This window comes from Impatiens glandulifera, chromosome 9, assembly GCF_907164915.1.
Source record: "Impatiens glandulifera chromosome 9, dImpGla2.1, whole genome shotgun sequence".
NCBI classification, from domain to species: domain Eukaryota; kingdom Viridiplantae; phylum Streptophyta; class Magnoliopsida; order Ericales; family Balsaminaceae; genus Impatiens; species Impatiens glandulifera.
Window position 1 is genome coordinate 38,804,044 of NC_061870.1, and position 22,700 is coordinate 38,826,743.

The following is a 22,700-nucleotide window of genomic DNA, read 5'->3' on the forward strand; positions in this document are numbered from 1 at the left end:
TAGCTCAATTTGAGTGAACCACTATAAATCTGTGTGTTCTTGTGTTCATTTTTCTTGTGTTTTTACAGATTGTTTTCAAGCTGGTAGGATTTGGGAGATACAAATCCTAACAACTGGTATCAGAGCAGCTGGTCTAGATCTGAGCATTAGAAATGATGGCAAGTGAGAACAGTATAGGACATGGGATTGGAAGATTTGACGGGATAGATTATGCCTTCTGGAGAATGCAGATTGAAGATTATCTCTTTGGAAAGAAGCTTCATGTTCCTTTGAGTGAGAAACCAGAGAAGATGGATGAAGCTGAATGGAAACTCCTTGATAGACAGGTTTTGAGAGTTGTCCGATTGACGCTAGCCAAGACAGTTGCTCACAATGTAGCAAAGGAGAAGACCACCATGGGTCTGATGAAAGCTCTTTCTGATATGTATGAGAAACCATCTGCTAACAACAAGGTACACTTAATGAAAAGACTCTTTTACTTAAGAATGGTTGATGGTACTTCTGTCACTACTCATTTGAATGAATTCAATACAATTGTGAATCAATTGCTATCTGTTGAGATTGATTTTGGGGATTAAGTTAGTGCCCTGATTTTGTTAGCATCTCTACAAAATAGTTGGGAACCTATGAGGGCAGCAATTAGTAATTCAGTTGGAAATGTTAAACTGAAATTTGTTGAAGTTAGAGATCGTATTCTTGCTGAAGAGGTTCGTAAAATTGATTCTGGTGAAACATTCAAAGGTTCTGCTCTGAATGTGGAAAACATGGGAAGAGGTAATGATAGAAATTTCAACCGAGGTAAGAGCAGATCTATGTCAAGGAGCAGGAGGAGCCAGTCCAAGTCTGGGAGGACATTTGAGTGCTGGAATTGTGGTAAACAGGGTCATCTGAAGAGGAACTGTAAAGCACCGAAGAAAAACGGTGATGATAAAAATGATGCAGCCAACGTTGTTACAGAATCTGTCACTGATGCGTTACTTCTATCTGTTGATAACCCGATAGATTCATGGGTTTTGGACTTAGGAGCGTCTTTCCACACCACTGCTCACAAAGAATTAATGGAGAATTATGTGACTGGAAACTATGGGAAAGTTTATCTCGCAGATGGTGAGCCACTGGATATTGTTGGCATTGTTGACATCAAATTGAAGATGGCAAATGATTATGTTTGGAAGATTAATAAGGTGAGACACATTCCAGGTTTAATGCGCAATTTGATCTCTGTTACACAACTTGATGAAGAAGGTCACAATTTTAGTTGTGGAAATGGTGCATGGAAGGTGACTAAAGGAGCAATTGTTGTTGCTCGAGGTCACAAAACTGGAACGTTATACACGACTTCAACTTGCATAGAAACAGTTGCTGCTGTAGTTGATGACTCGAAGAATAGTGAATTGTGGCATTGCAGGTTGGGCCATATGAGCGAAAAAGGGATGAAAATTCTTTTGAAGAATGGACAGATTCTAGAACTGAAGTCTGTTGAACATCAGTTATGTGAAAATTGTATTCTTGGAAAACAGAAACGGGTGAGTTTCTTAAAGATTGGGAAGGAGCTCAAGAAAGAAAAACTAGAGTTGGTACACACTGATGTGTGGGGACCTGCACCTGTTTCTTCTATTGGCGGATCATACTACTATGTGACTTTTATAGATGATTCAACAAGAAAAGTATGGGTTTATTTTATGAAGCACAAGTCTGAAGTATTTGTTATTTTCAAGAAGTGGAAGACTTTGGTTGAAAATGAAACAAATCAGAAAGTTAAGTGCTTGAGATCCGACAACGGAGGTGAATATATCAATTCAGATTTCAAAGAGTATTGTGTTGTGAATGGGATCAGTATGGTGAAGACTGTTCCCCGAACGCCTCAAGAGAATGGAGTAGCTGAACCAATTAAATCGAACATTAAACGAGCGTGCTAGAAGCATGAGATTGCATGCAGGCTGCCTAAAACCTTCTGGGCAGAAGCTATAAATACTGCTGCATATTTGATAAACAGGGGACCCTCTGTTCCTCTTGAATTCAGAATTTCTGAAGAAGCCCAAAGCAATAAAAAGGTAAACCTTTCTTATTTGAAAGTGTTTGGTTGTTTATCATATGTTCATATTAATGAATGTGATAGGAGCAAGCTTGATCCAAAGTCTAATAAATGTTTTTTCATTGGTTATGGTGATATCGAGTTTGGTTATCGTTTTTGGGATAATCAAAATCGGAAGATCATTCGTAGCAGAAATGTTATCTTCAATGAACAGGTTCTCTACAAAGATTGTGTTGGGAAGACATCAGATGGTGATTCCAAGTTGAAAGAGACTGGTACAGTCGATTTGAGACAATTTTCAACTGAATATATACCGGTTGTCAAAGAAGAACAATGTGTTGTTGAAGATGAAATCGTTGAGAACGTGGCCCCAGAGGTAAATCAGCAAACACCGGTTATACAGTTGAGAAGATCATCAAGGAATCGAAAACCAGTTGAGAGGTGGTTTCCATCTCTGAACTATATCTTGTTGACAGATAGAGGTGAACCTGAATGTTATGAGAAAGCAATACAATCTGATGAATCGATTAAGTAGGAGTCTGCTATGAAAGATGAGATGGATTCTTTGATGTTGAATCAGACTTGGGAGCTCACTGAGCTACCAAAGGAAAAAAAAAAGCACTTCACAACAAATAGATCTCCAGGATTAAAGAAGAATATGATAAAACCATGAGGTACAAGGCAAGGTTGGTTGTGAAAGGATTTCAACAGAAAGAAGGTATTGACTACAATGAGATCTTCTCTCCAGTAGTTAAGTTGATGACAATCAGAACTATTTTGAGTTTGGTTGTGAAAGAAGACCTTCATCTTCAACAAATGGATGTCAAAACTGCTTTTCTTCATGGTGATTTAGATGAAGAGATTTATATGCGACAATCAGAAGGATTTGAAATCAAAGGAAAAGATGAGCTTGTGTGTAAGCTTTAGAAGAGTCTGTATGGTTTGAAACAGGCTCCAAGGCAATGGTACAAGAAATTTGATAGCTTAATGAAAAGTAACAATTTTTTGAGGTGTGAAGCTGATCATTGCTGCTATATCAAGAGGTTTGATAAATCGTACATTATTCTTCTTCTCTACGTTGATGACATGTTGATTGCTGGAGCAAGCTTGTATGAGATTAACAAGCTTAAGAAAGAGTTGTCTGAAAAGTTTGCAATGAAAGATTTGGGTGCTGCAAAACAAATCCTTGGGATGAGAATTTTCAGGGATGAAGAAGTTCTCAAGCTTTCACAAGAAGAATATGTGAAGAAAGTTCTTAGCAGGTTCAACTTGTATGATGCAAAACCAGTTACTACCCCCTTAGCTAGTCACTTCAGACTATCTAAAGATCAGTCGCCTTCAACAGAGGAGGAGAAAAATTACATGGCAACTGTTCCTTATGCTTCTGCCATTGGTTGTATTATGTATGCGATGGTTTGCACAAGACCAGACATAGCACATGCAGTGGGAGTTGTTAGCAGAATCATGAGCAATCCGGGTATACAACATTGGGAAGTAGTAAAGTGGATACTACGATACTTAAGAGGAAGTACGGGTCTTGCTTTGTGTTTTCGAAAGTCTAATATGGGATTGGAAGGATATGTTGATGCTGACAATGGTGGTGATGTTGATAGTAGGAAGAGCACAACAGGGTACATTTATACTCTGGGAGGTACTGCAATCAGTTGGGTTTCAAAATTGCAGAAGATTGTTGCTCTTTCTAGTTGTGAGGCAGAGTATGTTGCTGTGACAGAAGCTGCTAAGGAGATGATGTGGTTACAACCTTTTTTGCGAGAATTGGGTCAAGACTACGAGGGAAGTGTGTTGCGATGCGACAGTCAGAGTGCCATTCATTTGGCAAAGAATCCTGTTTATCATGGCAGGACGAAGCATATACAGGTTCGTTATCATTTCATCCGGTCAGCTTTAGAAGATGGAGTATTAGCTCTTGAGAAGATTCCCGGGAGTGAGAATCCAGCTGATATGTTGACGAAAGCTGTGACAAATGAGAAACTGAAGTTGTGTGCAACTTCAGTTGGTCTTCTTCGTTAAGAAACCGAATGGAAAGCCACTACCGATGGAGAGATGATGAAGTTAGTCTCCAAGTGGGAGATTGTTGAGTTATGGAGCCTACACTTATAATAAACTCTACATTGTTAATTAGAGTTTATTGGGTTTATCTTTTTTTGGTTTTGGGCTTGGGCCTGACCAAAGTTATTTATGTTTATTACTTGAATGTTTACCCTATAAATATGTGATTATTAAGGGTTTACATTAGATAGACAGAATTCTAGAGAGATAAAGTGTGAGGCAAAAACTCTGTATTCCTTTTTCTTCATAGTAAATCTGGTGGTGGCTGAAGTGGATGTAGCTCAATTTGAGTGAAGCACTATAAATCTGTGTGTTCTTGTATTCTTCTTTCTTGTGTTTTTACAGATTGTTTTCAAGCTGGTAGGATTTGGGAGATACAAATCCTAACCGTTCTTTTTTATTTGGATTGGATCTCTTGATTTGGAAGTATTGTTTGATTATAATTTATAGTTTTTATCATTTTGTGGATGCTTATTTTTTACCAGTTTTAATTATTCTCAGCTTCAAATGCTGAAAGCTTTATACATTTATAAGTTAGTTGCTTTGTTAATTGGAAGTTTTTCATGCTCATGAAATTTTCTTCACTTTTCAAACAGGGGGTTCTACTATATGGACCACCTGGTACTGGGAAAACGCTATTGGCCAGAGCAGTAGCTCATCATACTGATTGTACGCTATTGGGGAGGGATCCTGTATGGTCAAGTAACTTTTTGTCATGGCCAGGTTAGTAAATGTCCTCATGTGAAGGCGCCGTATACATTTTTTGCTCAGACTTGTTTGATGTAAAAACAATTTGGGGGAAAGTTGTTACTTGGGATAATTTGGTTAATTGACTAAAATATCATTTGTTTTTAATATTTTAAAATGTTATTAGTTGATGTTAGTTATTTTGATTAAATAAAGGAGGACATTAACTTAAATATTAGTTAATTAGTTGGTTGGGTATTTAAGAATGTGTCACAATTTAACCAGGAAGGAACAGTACTAGAAGTAGTATGGTCTTGGGGTAGTATATAAATTCCTTAGTAACCAATTTGATTCCAGAAGGCCAGTTAACCAGATATATTTTAATAGCTAGGTTTCCTTTATATATATATATATATATATATATATATATATATATATATATATATTGAAGTTAGTGACCGGGCCAATCTGTTCTGTCTAGGTGTTTTGTAAGGTCGGGAGCAGCACTAGAAATGTATGCAAAGAAAGAATTAAGTTTGTAGCTCTATCTATTTCAATCCAAGTGGCACCTTCTTCTTTCAATTAGGTCACATCTCCTCTGTGTATTTTCTCTCAGTCTCACCTCCTTCTAGTTCTTTTATCTTATTGTCACAGTTGTAGTTGTTACAAAATGTCATGAATTACTTTCAGTAGCACATATAAGTTAAACATCATAAAGTTGTTTTAGGCTCACCATCTAGGAGTTGAAGCCAGATTTGAACAGTACATCAGATTAATAGTTTGTGTTTATAATATATAGGAAAGAAAAAGAGAACGCAGGAGAAATGTAAGTTCGCTGGGGGGCATGTAGGTGAAGGAAATGTGAGAAATGTCCTACCACCTACTTGTTTCAACCCCATTTACTGTTGTATCTTTTTTTATGAGGTTTGGATTATGATATGAAATCTTATGGTATGAGAGTACTTCTTCTGTATCCCCTCCCCTTCCCTGACTCTAAATAATTAGGATAAATAGAGTTTGATTCTTTTGGGATGAATAAGTTGGGCATTGTTGTTGTACAGACTTCAAGCTTACGGTGTGTACAGTTCATGGGTTGGTGCTTCTATTGTTGCCTCTATCATCTAGGTAGGTTGGATTTTTGTTTTGCTTCTTCTTTACCCATTCTTATTGTTCTTATTGTTGATTGATATTGCTTTTGTTGCATGTGAATCATCATCTAGGGGAGGTTGATGAAGGGGGTGGATGATGAGGGAGGTTCATTTTGGTGTTGGAGGTGGTTAATTGATCAGTGTATATCTATTAATGATATAAAAATTATACCTGGATTGGAGAGATAGATACACTCTAGCTGCTTGTTAGATGTTCCACCGTCCTCCCTAACTCGTGTCACATCACAAAGAAAAAACATGTATCCCCTAATTTTCTCCATTTCATCAAAGCGTGTTTCTTTTTATATACAATAATTTTAATTACATATCTTGTTGTATACTAGATGGCAAAAGCATAACATAAAATGATGATATGTATGAATGAGATACATGTTTCATCAATTACATGGGGACAAAAGTCGATCAGAATAAAGCCAGTGAACATTTTTTTTTCCAACTAATCTTGAGGTTCAGAATCAATAATAATAATAATAATAATAATAAAAACTGTCATTATATTCTACTGTTCGTTTGTGAATTTTAGGCCAAAAGTAAAATTTGTTACAAGAAATTTTCATGTTATCAATATTTTTGCTTAAACTGAATTTTGATTTTTTTTATTTTGCTAAATATTTGATTTTGAGGTTCTTATTTACAAAACAATGAAAAAAAATGTTAAATTTATATTTGACCATTTATTTGAGAAGTTTGATCATAACGAGAAACTTTGTATTTGAGAAAATTTGTTTGATCTTATTATTTACTAATAGTATCTAAATAAGTTTACTTAGCATAAATGATATTCTTGTTAAGAATGATTAATATTATTAGAATATTTAATTATCATATTAGTGTTCAAGCAAGTGTTTCAAAATTAATATTGCTACTATTTGGTCGTTATATCGAGTTCTTATGTACAAATAAAATTGACATTATTGAACTAAGTTTAAAAATAAATATTTTTGTTGTATTTATTTTTTTTATTTAGTTTTTAGATTATTCAGGTTATTTTCCTTAGAAGATTTTTTTATTAAAAAATTGATTCAGATTTCAATAAAGTTAATAGGATAAATAGCCTAAATTATGAGAAAATGATAATTTTTGTCATAGTGTTTTATCATCAAATATCACTTTAAATAATATCACATCAAATCCTAAACCTAAATGTATGAAAAAAAATTATATAATAGAATAGGGACATAAGAGGATAATTGATTTATTTGAGGAAATTCGTTCTTCGTTCAATGTAGGATGGTAAGAGTCGCGAACACCTAGCTTCTTTTGGCGTGTTAGAGACGTATTCAATCGATCATTGCGAGTTGTCAAACCCAATCGATCATTGCGAGTTGTCAAACCCAATCAATCGTCACATCAAAAATAAAACCCGAAATAAATAGTCTCTTGCTAGAGCCGTATCTTTTCGTTTTTCACTTCTCGAAATTCATAGGGCTGGTTCGGATTGGGGTTTTTTAAAAAATTTAGAGGGGGAAAATAATAATGATTGGTGATGATTTTGAGAAAGTGATGATTATTTTTGGTAAAATGATTTAAAGGGTATTGATATATATAAATAAAATAAAAAATAATAATTTAAAATAGAGGATATTTTAGTATTTTGGTTAATGAAATGAGTGATATGATTGTTGAGAAATGATTGATTGGAAAATTGATTTTGTTTGGATTTTTCAAATAACCCAAAGAGAACAAGGACATAGTCTCTTTTTATTTTGATTGATTCTTCACGGCAACAACAACTTTTGCTCCTCGCCGCCTGAATTAGGGTATTCAAAGATAGAGAGAATTTTGCTTCAGTTTTGATTGAATTGTTCCTTTGTATATAATTTTATAAGTTTTTCAGATAATTTTTATTTTTTAATTTAATTTAAATAGGCATGGCAAAGTGGACTCACAGTTTGGGTACTAGAAGGAAACGAACCGATTGATTTATTTGATTTTCGGTTTCGAGGTAAAATTGGGCGGAACCGGTCGGTTCAGGTACCCAATGAATAAACCGAGTTTAGAACCGAACCAGTCGATCAAGTACGCATCAGGGATCAGGGATGAACTCCTTTGTCATCGACAAACTGATCGTGACTCCGATCGATCAAGTGCGCATCATGGATGAACTCATTTGCCATCGGATTCCTTTGATTGTAAACATGTCTGCGATTTGTAACATTTTCAGCTCCGATTTCGAATCGGATTCCTTAGATTCGTCATTTTTCTTATCAACGACAGAAGATCGATGTGCACATTAGAACTTAGAAACTTCAATTTTCGACTCACGGGCAACCTCTACTTCCTCTACTTCGGCAGTTAACGAAGGAAAAAAAAAAAACTCAAAACTAAATGTTCCCTTCTCTTTTTTTTTTTCTCTTTCTTTCAATAGTTGTTGATTTTTATTTTTGATGAGGTTTCTGGGGCATTAACCCTTGTACAACAGAGATCTCCTATAAAAAAGGTAGAAATTTAAAAGACTCATTATTGATAATTATTTTTCTGCAGACTCTGTATGAGCTTGCTAAATAGACCATTTGCATGAATTTGACCAATGCCCCAGAAATGTACTATTTGATTACTTCAGACAAGGAGTGTGCCTCAGCCTGTTTTGGTATAAGTTTTTGTCAACTAGATCAAAATACATAAAATCTACATTTGGCGATAACCTCTAACTGATGTAAGATTTTTTTGGATCCAAATCTAGACATTTGCCTCAATCACACTTCTCATACAAAATGGAAAATAAAAATCACTTTCAATTTTTTTTGGGGTATTTTTTTCCATTTGATAGTGATTTCAAAATCTCAGTGTCCAATTATGCTAGCAGAAAAGTGCTCTTACATTTGTTTAATTTGGAAATACTTGAGGGTAAAGAATAGGTGATAATTTCTGTACGAGTTCTTGTGGTCATATTAGATTGTGCCAAATTAATGATGTATAGGCACAGTTAAAAAAAAACAAAAAGTGAGTTGGTCTAGCATACAAAAGTGAATACACTTTGGTTTGATGGCTTACACTTACACAACATTACCTCTATAGTAAGAAAGGTCGTTTCCAATATAATATGGCTTAAAACTGTAACTAACAAACTTATTGGTCTGTTGAGGCATTTTTGTGTTGAATTTGATTATCTGCCCAAGTGTTCTGTTAAAACTAAAATCAAATGGGCTTATGTTTGATCAGGGCATGATGGTAGAATTTTCATAGAATCTGGCTGATTTTGCTGTTGCTACTGGAAAGAAACACGTGGTAGTGCTCTCTAGTTTAGATTTTGTGTGGTGGCAAAAAGTTGACATGTCAAGGTAATAATTAGATAAACAATAATTAGCCTAGTTATGTGTATTGCATACCAAATTTTTGTAAAAGTAAAACCTGCTTATCTAATGTTATTATGTAAGACAAAGTGTGTTTGGGAGGATTATTAAGGTAAAAATAGAATTCAGGTGTGATTTTTTGGGAAGATTAGTGGGTTGCAGATATATTACCTTTCAAGTGCAAGTGAGGATGGAAGAGATGATGAATGTGAAAGACGTGGGTGGAAAAGGCTTATTGAATATAGCCCAGATGAGAAAGGGTGGAAATACTTGAGGAGCCTAGCAGCGGAGAAGGGTGTCGTGGATTCACTTGATGAGGATGAGATGGAAGACTATTACTACCCAAGTTTGCCTTTTGCTGCCTTATTTTCTTGCTTAAAGGTATGTAATGTAATGTATTTAGTATTACAAAAAAGAAGAAAGAAATGAAAGAGGCATTTTTGAATTGGAAATGTTTGGTTTAGGCAAAAGGCGTGAAGGTGAGTTGCTTAATGTGTTATTGCTAGGAAGGGGACAATATACAGGAGGCTTTTCAACTAGCTGAGGCAGCTTGTAGCCTTATGGGTGTCAATCCAGATTTTTCTGGTATGTATAAATGGTTTTGTTGTTTGGTCTTCTGATGAATGAGTCAGTTTTGAAATGAATTTGAATGTTGAGTTTTGATTGAATGAATTGATTGTGTTGAGTTTTGATTGAATGAATTGATTGTTGTGTATAGGATCATCTGATGATGCAGTTGAAGGTGAAAAATGGGTGATTCCGCATTCATGGAAGACTGTGTATGGACCACCCCTGATATGTCTACCGCCAAATCTTAAACCCTTTGCTGTATTCAGCCTATTTTTTTTTTTATGTAATAAGTTTTTTCCCACATTACTAGAGAAGAAATGGTACTTATATAATGGATTATAATTAAACATAGGGCATGGGCCTGTATCCTGGGTTTGTGAATTGGATGTGTGTATTGGGTGGGTTTTATAGTTGAGGAATAACGGGTTCCACTTAAAAGAAGTGTGGGTGGTAATTTGGGTTTTGACTAAAAATTCATTTTTAACTTTATAATTTTGATATATTTATTATAAAAATCAAAATTTATTAATTAAGTTATAAATTTTTTTTTTTCATTTAACTTACAACACCTCGAACATGTTATAAATTTATAATATATAATTATAGACTTCCCACTTTACATCTAACTTTATAATTTTTTTTTTCATTTAACTTACAACACCTCTTTATAAATTTATAATATATAATTATATAGACTTCCACTTTACACCTAACTTATCATTTAAATTTAGGTATCATTCTAATAAAATAAATAAATCAACAAATTAAAAATAACTTGAAATGATATTATATTTTTTTCATTCTAATAAAATAAATAAATCAACGTATTAAAAATAACTATATTTTTTTTTATTTGCTTGTATCGTTTTGCAGATTAAAGAAGAAGAAAAAATGTCTCAAATCAAACGGGGTCAAGGCAGCAAGCCACCAAGACAGCGCTTTCCCTTCCTTCTTCTCCAAGTCCAACACGCACCAGACGCTCCTTTCCATTTTCAGCTTCGTCTGTTCTTTTCTCTCACCTGGAGGAGGATCGCGAGGCGGCCGAAGAAGAAATATAAGATAAAGGGGGAGAACGGTGTGGTTCTGAGGGGGGAGAATCTTGAGCGATTTTGGCAAAGGAAAGCTCGAATAACCTCTTTTTCTGATGCATTAGAGGTAGATCCCCCTTTATTAGCTCTAGGGATCAGCAATATTGTCTGCTTTGTGAACCTGTAAGTTCATATGCTTTTGATTCCGATTAACATATGGGTTTGTGTATTGGATTTCCAAAAACTGATTGAATAGAAAAGTGTCTTACTTTTTCTAGAATTTTGTTTCTTTTATTCTGATCTTAGAGTAGAACACGAACATTTCTGTATTGTTGAATTAGATTAAAAAAAAACGAATTTAAATTTGCTTCAGAATCTGGCTGTGCAGGTCCTGTGTTTGAACTGGTTTCATTTCTGCCTGTTGTTATTAAATGCATCAAACAGATGATTTAAGAATTTTAAAAATATGAAGAAGAACTGTATGCTTCTGTCTTAAGATCACCATTTCGTTTCGATTGAAGCTATGTATTTTGTTTCTTTCATTTTCATTTTCAATTAGGTGATGCAAGGAAGCCAGATGAGATGAATGTGTTTGGAGTGACTAAGAACACCCTCTCTACATGTTGATAGTTGGACTAACAATTAGGTGTAGTGTTCAATTACTTTAGTATCTGTGCATAAGAGCAGTAATCAAAAGGTGTTAAGCCATATTTTTGGAACAGCAGAAAAGTTTCATTCTTTTGGTTTCCACTTTCCCTCTAATCTGTCATGTAATGCAAGCTTTTCACGGCACATTTTGAGCCTATTTGAAAACTAGTTTTTTCACAATCACAATCTTGTCAAACGTTGCCAAAGTTCAAACTGAATTTTTATTGTTTAGACTAAATCCTAAACCCTGCTTCTTGACTATCCATAATTAGTTTATTTTAGTGGAAATCATAGGATGTTATGGAATCAATGAAAGTGACTTGAATCTGATTCAATAATTAGTTTAGCAGGCCTAACCTCTGAAGCTGTTGGAAGTTTCTTGCATTAATCTTAATATTGCTTCCTTAGTTATTTATCTTTAAAGGGTTTGAATAATTTAGAGGAAACCTTATCATTGTAGTGCATTGTTTCTTGATTATTTGAGCTGCATATCTGAATTGGATCTACCAGTTTATTTTGGAGCAGCAGTTGTTGATATTTTCATGAGAGTTTTATTGTATGTTCAGTTAAAATATATGTTCATTCATTTAATTTGTTCTTGATTTGTATGAACTACCTATGGATTTTCAAAAATGTGAAATCTGTGTACACTTATACTGAATTATAGAGTTGATTATAAGCTATTACTGGTCATGTTGCTTCAGACCCATGCATAATGAAGTTCTAACGTATCTTTTTCTTTTTCTATGTACATTAAGCTTCAGAGTGATGCCCTGAGAGAAGCTATTACTCAGTTATCAACTGATGCTAATGAGAAGAAGCGCAACTTCACTGAAAGTGATGAACTGCAGATTGGGTTGAAGAATATGATCCCCAGAAAGACAAGCGTTTCAGTGGTTCAGTAAAGTTGCCTCATATTCCTCCCAAGATGAAGGTCTGCATGCTTGGTGATGCTCAGCATATTGTAGAGGTAATTGTGTTGTTGATGTTTCTGAAATTAATGGATGCGGAGAATAGGGAACTTTATAAAATTATGTATCTATTTTTATAAAACTATTTGATGATTCCATGGACCTTTATATTTTTCAATGTGCAAGTGATAGAGTGACTGCTCTTATCAAATTTAGCTTTTTGGTAGCATGATCAACAAAATTTTCAAAATGATCATCACATGCAAAGAACATGACTTATTAAACACATATGCTAAGCAATTCTCTGGTGATGCAATATCTACAGTTAATTTCATTGTTTCATTTCTCCAATCTAGTCTTTGCTATTATTGGAGTTATTGATTACTTTGGTATCTTCAGTTCACATCTGGCTCGACCAACTGTCATTTTGTTCTATCTATCTGCAGCATAAATTTTATTAATCCAATTAGTCATTCTATTCCCATGGACTGTTTCATGCATCTTTTATTTACACAATGAGATTTTCATGAGTTCTCTTGCAATATCTACAGTTATTTTCATTGTTTCATTTCTACAATCTAGTCTTTGCTATTATTGGAGTTATTGATTACTTTGGTATCTTCAGTTCACATCTGGCTCGACTAACTGTCATTTTGTTCTATCTATCTGCAGCATAAATCTTATTAATCCAATTAGTCATTTTATTCCCATGGACTGCTTCATGCATCTTTTATTTACACAATGAGATTTTCATGAGTTCTCTTGCAATATCTACAGTTATTTTCATTGTTTCATTTCTACAATCTAGTCTTTGCTATTATTGGAGTTATTGATTACTTTGGTATCTTCAGTTCACATCTGGCTCGACCAATTGTCATTTTGTTCTATCTATTTGCAGCATAAATCTTATTAATCCAATTAGTCATTCTATTCCCATGGACTGCTTCATGCATCTTTTATTTTTGGAACAGCAGAAAAGTTTCATTCTTTTGGTTTTCACTTTTCCTCTAATCTGTCATGTAATGCAAGTTTCACGACACATTTTGAGCCTATTTGAAAACTAGTTTGTTCACGTTCACCTAAGGTTCGGCTTGCTTTTGTTTAAGCTGCTCTTGTATTATCTTAATTGTTTCGTTCTCAGTTTCAAACCAAAAAAAGAAAGAAAGAAATATAACAACTAGCTGAAATATTGATCAAACTCAATCCCCTGTTTTCTAATTATCTTCCCACCAACAACTGGGCACCTTTGAGGATCCCTAATCACATAAATCTTATCTTTAGCCATTTTGTACATGTCCTTATTCCTATGCCATTTTCACAGCGCATGCATATCGTTCTTCACCTCTAGAATTCCATGGCCAAAGCTGGTTTCCTTATATGCACTAAAATCTGGCTGCATATCCCAACAGAATTTTCCAGCTGTAGGGCCTACCGTGAAATTGTACGCACAAAACCCACCTATAATCTTTTCAACCGAGCGAGAAGTATAGGGATAGTTATTCGGATCATCTGCGTGTGGTATTGCCACCGTCTCCAATTGTTATATGCACAGGTTCAAAAGGATCCAACTTATAGTTAGAGACTCTGTTCGATCTCTCGTAAGCATGTACATGTCCATGAACCACCAAATCGACATGATTTTTATACAACAAGTCTTCAAAGGCTAGTTTCATGCTCTCCGCTTCTCTGTAATATTCCTTGTAGCCATTGTACTAAGGAGGGTGTCACTGCCAACTAGCCACTAACCATGGCGTTCTTTTCCTGTCTACTTTCTCAAGGTCTCTCTTCACCCATTTGTATCATATCATCCTTTAAGCACATCAAGTTCATATAAACATAAAACACTGAAATCAAGTCAAACATGTCACAAAGAGATGATCATCTCATCAAATCACTCAACACATGCCTATTTCAATCATGTTAGCCCAAGAATATATGAACATCATTTCAAAGCATGCCAACAGATTCAACACATCAAAGCAACTCAAGGCATGCTTTCATCATATCAAGTCTAACTGTCAACCAAGGCATGAAAACATTTCATCATTTAAGCTTAAGCATCATTTAAAGCAAATCACCAATTCAAGACATATTTGCCAATTCAAATCATCATTTGAAATATACATTATCTTCACTGCTATTCTGGAAATCATTTTGAAGCTCAAATCTAAATTCATTTCAAAATCGATGCTATGGATTTGAGTATTGCAAGAATTGATTGTTCGATAACACCAACTACGATTGGATAAAGGCATCGATTGACCAGTTTGATTTTTGATTCGTCGAGAGGTTAGATTAGAAATTATTACTAGTTATATAGTCTAATCTAGAAATTATAGTGTTACTACAACTTTTTTGCATGATATTTTTGAATTACTAATTTGATTGTTTATTTTGGATTACTTCTTACATAGTGGGTTTATTTTTGTTTAGGGTTTGTGTTTTGCATTTGTTTGAATATAATTAAAGAAAATAACTCCTTAAGCTCTTAAGCCTATAAAAGTATATCTTAAATATTTAATTTTGTCAAATATATATTTAGGATATTTTGTGTTTATTGAAAATTTAAACCCGGGATAAATTATTACTCTAATACAAATTTAATGACAAATAGGAAGCGTAACATGAGAGTGGTGATCTAATCTTGTTTTTATTTGGACTTATTTTATTATAAAATAGTCCTACGTATAAATTAAAAATAATTATTAAATAAAAATCATATACAAAAATTAAACAAAATATATATATATATATATATAAAAAACTCTCCCAACATAACAATATAATAGAAAATTAACCTCCTATGGTATGTGAAAGTGATGATAAAAATGATAAAATGGAATCAACTATAATGGTTAAATATTTGCGATGTGAAAGTGTGATCACGATATGAGAACTCGTTTGGATTGTCAAAGTGTGGTAAAAAGAAGTCGTGGTATATGAGATGCAATATTGTGGTGCAAAATACTTGAAGTGAGATTACAAAATTAGTAGTATGAGATATCCACATTAGGAAAAAAATAATAATAGTGATTAAATATGTGAATGAAAAGAAGGTCACGAGATGAGAGTTGATTTGCCGAAGTGAGGGTAAGATGTCGTGATAATGATATAATACGTTTAATGATTAATATTATTAAAAACTATATAACTTACATCAAAATTATAGATTATTTGATCTTCATTTTAGCTCTATTATCTATATTAATTATATTTAATGTGCATGAATATGAACTATTATAAAATATTTAGTCATATTTGTAGGACGAAATATTTATTGAATTAATTCGAAATTCAAATTATTCATATCTGAAATACTAATTTAGATTAACTATTTCAGCTTGAATTGAGTTGACTTGAATAAAGATTCTCCAAATTACTCCAACAAACTATAATCTCTAATAATTATATTGTTTACCAGACTATTTCATTAAAATATTTTTTTCTTTTTTTTTATCAATTAGTCCACAACCATTTTCTTTCGTAACAATTTTTTTTTCCATTTTTTTCAAACTTGGTCAATTAAAGAGTTTGTATTAAAACATAAATAGAAGTCGTGTTTTAAACAAAAATAAATTTAGAATTATCAAATATGCTTATTGAATGTATCATCTTATACTTATTATTACAGATCAAATAAATTAATTATAACAAAAATATATTATTATCTTTTTATAATAAAGTGATTTATATTATTTAAAGAAAAAATACAATGGTAAACATATTAATTAGGCATTAGTAAAATAAAATTAAACAATGCCATAAAAAATAATTAAATTGTATTATCGTACTGCCATAAAAATTAGAACCCATTAAAAAAAGGCCATAAAATAATTTTTTTATACTAATTAACTTTTTCTAATAAAAATAAAATGTAAAATTATAATATATATTAAAAATATTAGTGTAATTGATAAAAAAAATATTTAATTAATTCATAATATATATATATATTAATTAATAATTAAAGTTGAGTTAGAATGTGCTGATACTTCATTTATAAGTATTAATTAATATAACAATTTATATAGGGAATTAGATAAATATAATTTTGCCTTATTATTATTATTATTATAAATTTACACACTTAAATATCTTTATCCTTGGGTTATTAATAAAATATGACATGAAAAATAAATTTAGTTTAGTTATAATCATGTTTAGAAATACTATGATGGAGTGAAAGGAAAAAAAAAATAGTGAAAATGAAAAAAAGATTACTCTCAATTGCAATTGACACATTTGATATATTACCTGATTTGAATTTGGAATTTTAAAAATTTTGGAGATTGAAAAATAGTAAAATTTTAAGTTAAGTGACTATCTTCTTTAATGTTCAAACTAAATTATTAATTAAAAAAATATTTATTTATATAATTTTGTTGTTGAATCCATGTCCCCAATTAATGAAAATAAAAAATATTTTTTTGGTTAGGTATCGAAATGAAAATAATATGTATAATTAGCAAAGTATTTAATCAATTACTCTTCATAATATATTCTCTTATATGTTTAGGAACATATGACAACCAAATTATATTAGACCTAAAATGATAAAATTTATTGTTTGATATAATAGAATAGAAAACTATTGGCTTATAGGATATTAGTGACGTATTTTACTTGAAAATAACCTCAATCAATATATTCATATACGATTGAATCAAATATATTTTGCAAATATTATTAATCATATAAACAAGTAAAGTTGTCAAAGTCGCTAATAAAATCTTGAAGATCTAGTCATGTATTAATGACGAGTTAACTCGATAAATTTATCAAACTTAGTAAAATTAAGATAAAAAAAATATAATGTTATAAATAATAGGAGTGTATTTAATCTGTTTGAATTTTTTTTTTTTTAATATTCCTACATAATTTTGGGAATTATAAAATCCACTAAATTGGTGGACTAAAATTCATTTCCAACTTTATAGTATTTTATTTTTTATTTTGATATATTTGTTATAAAAATTAAAATTTATTAATTAAGTTATATTTTTTTTTTTCATTTAACTAACAACACCTCATCTAACCTATGTTATAAATTTATAATATATAATTAATATATAATTGTAGACATTCCATTTTACACCGAATAATTTAAATTTTATAATAAAATAATTAAATCAACAATATAAAAATAATTTGAAATGATAATAAAATATAATATTTTGATTTGCTTGTTTCGTTTAAAGAAAAAATGTCTCAAACCAAACGGGGCCTAAGTCAGCAAGGCACTAGACCCCAAAGCAAAAAACCAAACAACGCTTTCCCCTTCCTTCTTCTCTAAGTTCAACACGCACCAGAACACTCCTTTCTCTCACCTGGAGGAGGATTAAACAAAGACAATAGAGGGAGGATCGCGAGGCGGCCGAAGAAGAAATATAAGATAAAGGGGAGACGGTGTGGTTCTGAGGGGGAGAGAATCTTGAGCGATTTTGGCAAAGGAAAGCTCGAATAACCTCTTTTTTTGATGCATTAGAGGTAGATCCCCTTTGTTATCTATAGGGATCAGCAAGATTGTCTCCTTTGTGAACCTGTAAGTTCATATGCTTTTGATTCCGCTTAAGATATGGGTTTGTGTATTGGATTTCCAAAAACTGATTGAATAGAAATTGTCTTCCCTTTTCTAGAATTTTGTTTCTTTTTTTCTGATCTTAGAGTAGAACACGAACAGTTCTGTATTGTTGAATTAGATTAAAAAAAAACGAATTTAAATTTGCTTCAGAATCTGGCTGTGCAGGTCCTGTGTTTGAACTGGTTTCATTTCTGCCTGTTGTTATGAAATGCATCAAACAGATGATTCAAGAATGTTAAAAATATGAAGAAGAACTGTATGCTTCTGTCTTAAGATCACCATTTTCGTTTCGATTGAAGCTATGTATTTTGTTTCTTTCATTTTTGTATTTGAATGTTGATGTGATGATAGATCAGGTTAGGAAAGAAATTTTGGTGTTATGTGTGTCAAATTTCTGTTACTGGTTAGGTTCATTAGGTTTATTAGAACTTCAGTATTTTAGCTCTTTAAAAGACAAGAAGACAAATTTTGTTCTGTTCATGCTGTTTTTCAGGATCCTCTGAATGTAGAAATTTCTTGATCCCCTACAGTAAAAGCCATTCTCCAGTGGGGTGTCAACGTATGATTGTTAATTTATATATGTTTTGTTATTTCAGTTTATAAAGAACCTCACTGTAGTTTCACAATTGTAGATTGGGATGGACTTTGAAGAAATTAGAAAAGTTACTTCCATCCTCCACGCATTTACATTCAACTCGGAGAAGAAACGCGGAGGTGTTGCATTGAAGCTGGTAATATAATATAATGTATTCACAGATAATAATTTGTTAAACTACAAAGTAGTGTTAAACTTTCATTATTATACGCATTCCTTTGAAATTTGAATCATTCTAGCTAAGTTTAGTTTCCAAACATAATCTGATCTTAGATATGTTTCTTTATCCAATTGTTATTGTTATGTAGTTGTTTCTAAATAGGGATATCATATCACCATTCCATCTTGCTATTGCATCAGTTTAATTTCTTGTTACAAGTTAGCAATATCTATTAGATACTTACTACATAAGTATTTTGTTTAACTAGGTATTTTGAAGGACAAACCCTTAATTTATTTTCCTAATTCATTAATTGAAGGATGGTTTCCTAGCAAGTTCAGTACCACCATGTTCTACCAGCTTTAGCTTAAGCAATGGATGATTTCCAGAACCCTCGTGTACAGGTTTGTATTTAATCTTGAGGTTGAAGTTTTGGCCTTTCTGTTTATGTGACTTTTGGCAGGAAATTTGCTTTGTGACTTTTTTGCATTTGTTCTTTTGTGAGTTTTCTATCCATTGGATGATGGTCTGATATAGTTGATTCTATGAGCTTGGGAAATTCTTTGAGGTGTTAATTTAATTTTACATTTACCAGATTCTATATCTTGTTATTTTTTTATACAGGCAACATGTGCCTCAGCACTGCTCAATTGCAGTTAGAATTGTACCCCGGACATTTTGACACCATATTTGGACGGGTTGGTCAGCAAACTGCTCCTATGCCTATGCGCATCGTTACGCCTATGCTCAACCTCTACTCTGAACCCTAATTCTCCTCCGATGGATCCTCAGGTGACTCAAATCCATGAAATACTTCCCTCACAAGCCCCACCACCTCTATAATCTCTTGCACACTTTCTCTCTAGATCTCTCCAAGTTCCACATGCAAATCAATGGTCGCCATTTCCATTCCTTCTACTTCTCTCCTCCTTTTCGCGGCCTTTTCCTCTCTATAACGATGCGCATAGGCATAGGAGCACCCCAAGGCTACAATCGCCTCGCGCCGATTATCGCTCTTGCTGCGGCAGTCTGCAAACGACTCTAATTTCACAACTCCATTTCAGCAGTGCTTCCTTGTTTGACTAATTCCTCTACGGTAAGGACGTATTATTATTATTCTCTCTTTAGCATAAGTTCGAGCAATACATTAACCACGTTACCTAATTCTAATCTACAGACTACGGTCGGGGGAGATTTTGTGGATAGAAAGACACGTTTACTAGTTGTGAAGCCAACTACAACAGTTGAGGTAATTATGATCAAAGTTGCCTGTTCTTATGTTTTTGTTGAATAAAATTTTTGGAAATGAGATCAGATGAAGAGCCATTGCCATAATTTGGAACATAACTCTTTTGCTCGACTTTGAATTGGTTCTCTATATGAATTTAGGTTCAGTGATCTAGATTCCAGCTTGTGCAGGGAATTATATCAAAATGACTATTCAGTTTTCAATATTCAGTTATGTATGTTTATAAGCCACTAATGTATAACCCTTTTCTCTGTAAAACTGTCCTTAGGTTCTATTACAGCCAGATCCATTTCTCAATGAGCTTACCAGTATGTTTGAGCGCAATACAAAGACAAAATCTGTTTGGGTTACTCTAAAGCGCTGTGAGTTGATGATCATGTTTATGTTTTTGCTTCTTAAATTACTTTGTGTGATGCTGATTACATTTTGACTCTCTTTTCTTATGCTACTGAAGCTGTACAGGAATGCTGTGGAAATTTAGAGGGTAGAGGGGAGAGAGGATTTGTCCCGATAAATGCTCTGCTTTGATGAGTAGAATCCAGAGACTCACCAAGCACATACTCGTTCCCCCAAAAGAAAAATTCCTGCTTTGAATGATGTGCCGGGCCATCAACGCAGTCTTTCTGCAGATGATGATGTAAGTTTCACCCTCTTGGTCTATCCTATGGCCTGCTTGTACTGATTTTACTTTTTGGATTCTTTTAACATTTCTTGGTGATTGTTATTTGTGCTGGATCAGAAACTTGAGCTTCTATGTGATGGTTTGCTCTTGGAAATTGGAAATCAAAAGAATTCTTTGTCTTCTACATTTTCAAATTAATTTAAACAGACGGTCTTTGAGCAAGTGGACAGATGATCTATCATGCAATATGTTTTCTGTTCTAGTGATCCTGTTTTTATGTTCTCACCGTCATCATATGTTTTGTTTGTATTTTGTTCCAGGCATGGGCCAGGCTCTGCAAATGCCTGGGTCAGGACTTTCTACCTTATATGAGTGTTGTAATGCCACCCGCTCCTATCTGCTCAACTTAAACCTGATGTTACTATTACATTAGCAGATTCTAATGATGAAATTGATGAATCTGATGACGAAAGGTTTGGCATTCTACCTTATAATTTTTTTTCAAAGTTTTAGTTTGATATTAGAATATGACTCTGTTACTGTCATGGAGGATCATGTTGGACCTAAGATCCTGTACTTGCATCAAAGGCAGCAAGCCAAGAGGAGCAATTTTCTGTTTGTGGAGGAAGGCAAGTGGTGAAAAGATGCCGAGGTAATGCAATGACATGTTTAGTTTGTTGCTTTTCTAGTGTTTTTATCTTCGTTTGCTGATTGACCCTTAACTGTTGGTGTTATTCTAATTTAGGACCCTCCCAGCTGCCAAAAGAGTAAGGTCTCTTGCTTTCTATAGGGACTTTACTTTTGCTGCATATGGAAACAATATTGCTGTTTTCAAACGTGCTCATCAGGTTAGTTGTTTAGATTCTTTTTTTAATGTAAAGACGTACATGCTTTTATTAACTTTAGGTTCTATTACAGCCAAATCTTAAACCCTTTCCTCTATAGGAGGAACAATGAGAAACCATAACCTTTATTTATGACTATACAAACTTTTCTTTATTAAAAATTAATAATAAGGCTGACTGAGTAGAGCTGTCATTTGCATGCATATTTCCCTGTGTATTGTAGTCTTTTTGGCCATTTTATAATTATTTTTATTTTCATGTACTGTTATCTTTAATTAAAGTGAATTAATACTGTTGGTATTATTCATCTAACTGTTAGTAACAAATATTTATAGAAATTATACAGTATGGGCTGATAATATTTTATTTATTTAAATTGATAATGAAATGAGTCATATATGAGTACAAACATGGCACTCGGTAAGAATAACACGTTAACAACTCTATGTCTTTAACATGCAACATTATAGTGACACGTGTCTTGCCTGCATGATCAGTGATGAATTATTTTAAAATAAATAAATTAATATTAATTAAAAAGCAAACACACGCTACATACGTGTTTTAACAATATCGAGAGATAAGCTTTTAATCTTGATATAAATATATATTTTTAATTTAATGAGAAGAGAGGTAAAACGTACATATAAGAAGCGAAAACTCGAAAGGACGCGAAACTTCAAAGCGGTTTCTGATTTATTCGTGTAGAAACAAACCCTCATCCCTTTCCCTCCACATCAAGAACACGACGGCGAACTTTCTGGAAACGATAGCTCAGTTATTCATTCAATTTACTGTTACTGTTTACTGTATTTCACTTAATTTGTATTTTCTCTTGTGTTTTAGAACCATTTAGACTCTCTCTGCATTGTCTTCCTCATTAAGAACTAATCAGCCTGTTGTCAATCTGTATATTCGATTGATTTGCTTGATTGAGCAGGTAGTTAGGTCATTTGTTAATTTCATTATCTACTACGAACACATGATTACTGATCAATATTCGTCCGGTGTTATTTTATATCTCTCTCGCGACAGTTAGAAAAACAAAAGGGAAATGAAAGAGACATCCAACTCTTCTCCGTATCGGCGGCACCGGGACGACGACGTCGAGGCTGGGAACAACGCCTATGTTCACGAGGAGGATCACAAGATCCGAACCTTCACTTTGTTGGGGAAATTGCTCTGGCGCCTCCAGAAGTTGCTATTGACATGGCTGCACAACAACAGTGAGTTTTTT

General features: G+C 33.1%; 2 protein-coding genes, 1 long non-coding RNA gene and 1 pseudogene across 6 annotated transcripts; all 4 read left to right on the forward strand.

The window, feature by feature from the left end:
• The first annotated feature begins 5,683 nt into the window (after positions 1 to 5,683).
• Positions 5,684 to 6,265, forward strand: LOC124913815. The gene is made up of 2 exons (XR_007096779.1): positions 5,684 to 5,917; positions 6,013 to 6,265. It is a non-coding gene; the product is annotated as an uncharacterized LOC124913815 (long non-coding RNA).
• A 2,864-nt stretch (positions 6,266 to 9,129) lies between these two features.
• Positions 9,130 to 10,239, forward strand: LOC124916462 (annotated as a pseudogene).
• A 464-nt stretch (positions 10,240 to 10,703) lies between these two features.
• On the forward strand, positions 10,704 to 13,356 carry LOC124913827. Of its 4 annotated transcripts, XR_007096780.1 has the most exons (3): positions 10,704 to 10,979; positions 12,259 to 12,470; positions 13,310 to 13,356. XR_007096780.1 is itself a non-coding variant. In XM_047454247.1 (2 exons), the coding sequence occupies exons 1-2, from the start codon at positions 10,716 to 10,718 to the stop codon at positions 12,275 to 12,277; spliced, it is 339 nt and encodes a 112-aa protein (XP_047310203.1). In that variant the 5' UTR covers positions 10,704 to 10,715; the 3' UTR covers positions 12,278 to 12,640. The 4 variants fall into 4 exon arrangements, 3 of the variants coding, with proteins under 3 accessions (XP_047310203.1, XP_047310201.1, XP_047310202.1); XM_047454247.1 differs by lacking the exon at positions 13,310 to 13,356 and having other exon boundaries at positions 10,704 to 11,035; positions 12,259 to 12,640; XM_047454245.1 differs by lacking the exon at positions 13,310 to 13,356 and having other exon boundaries at positions 12,259 to 12,640.
• A 6,349-nt stretch (positions 13,357 to 19,705) lies between these two features.
• On the forward strand, positions 19,706 to 22,689 carry LOC124916463 (the record flags this gene model as incomplete). The annotated part of the gene is made up of 9 exons (XM_047457176.1): positions 19,706 to 19,774; positions 20,265 to 20,342; positions 20,532 to 20,633; positions 20,736 to 20,757; positions 20,939 to 20,995; positions 21,055 to 21,091; positions 21,169 to 21,270; positions 21,364 to 21,466; positions 22,499 to 22,689. Coding segments are annotated over exons 1-9 (761 nt in total), but the record flags the coding sequence as incomplete, so codon positions are not given.
• Between the last annotated feature and the right edge of the window lie 11 nt (positions 22,690 to 22,700).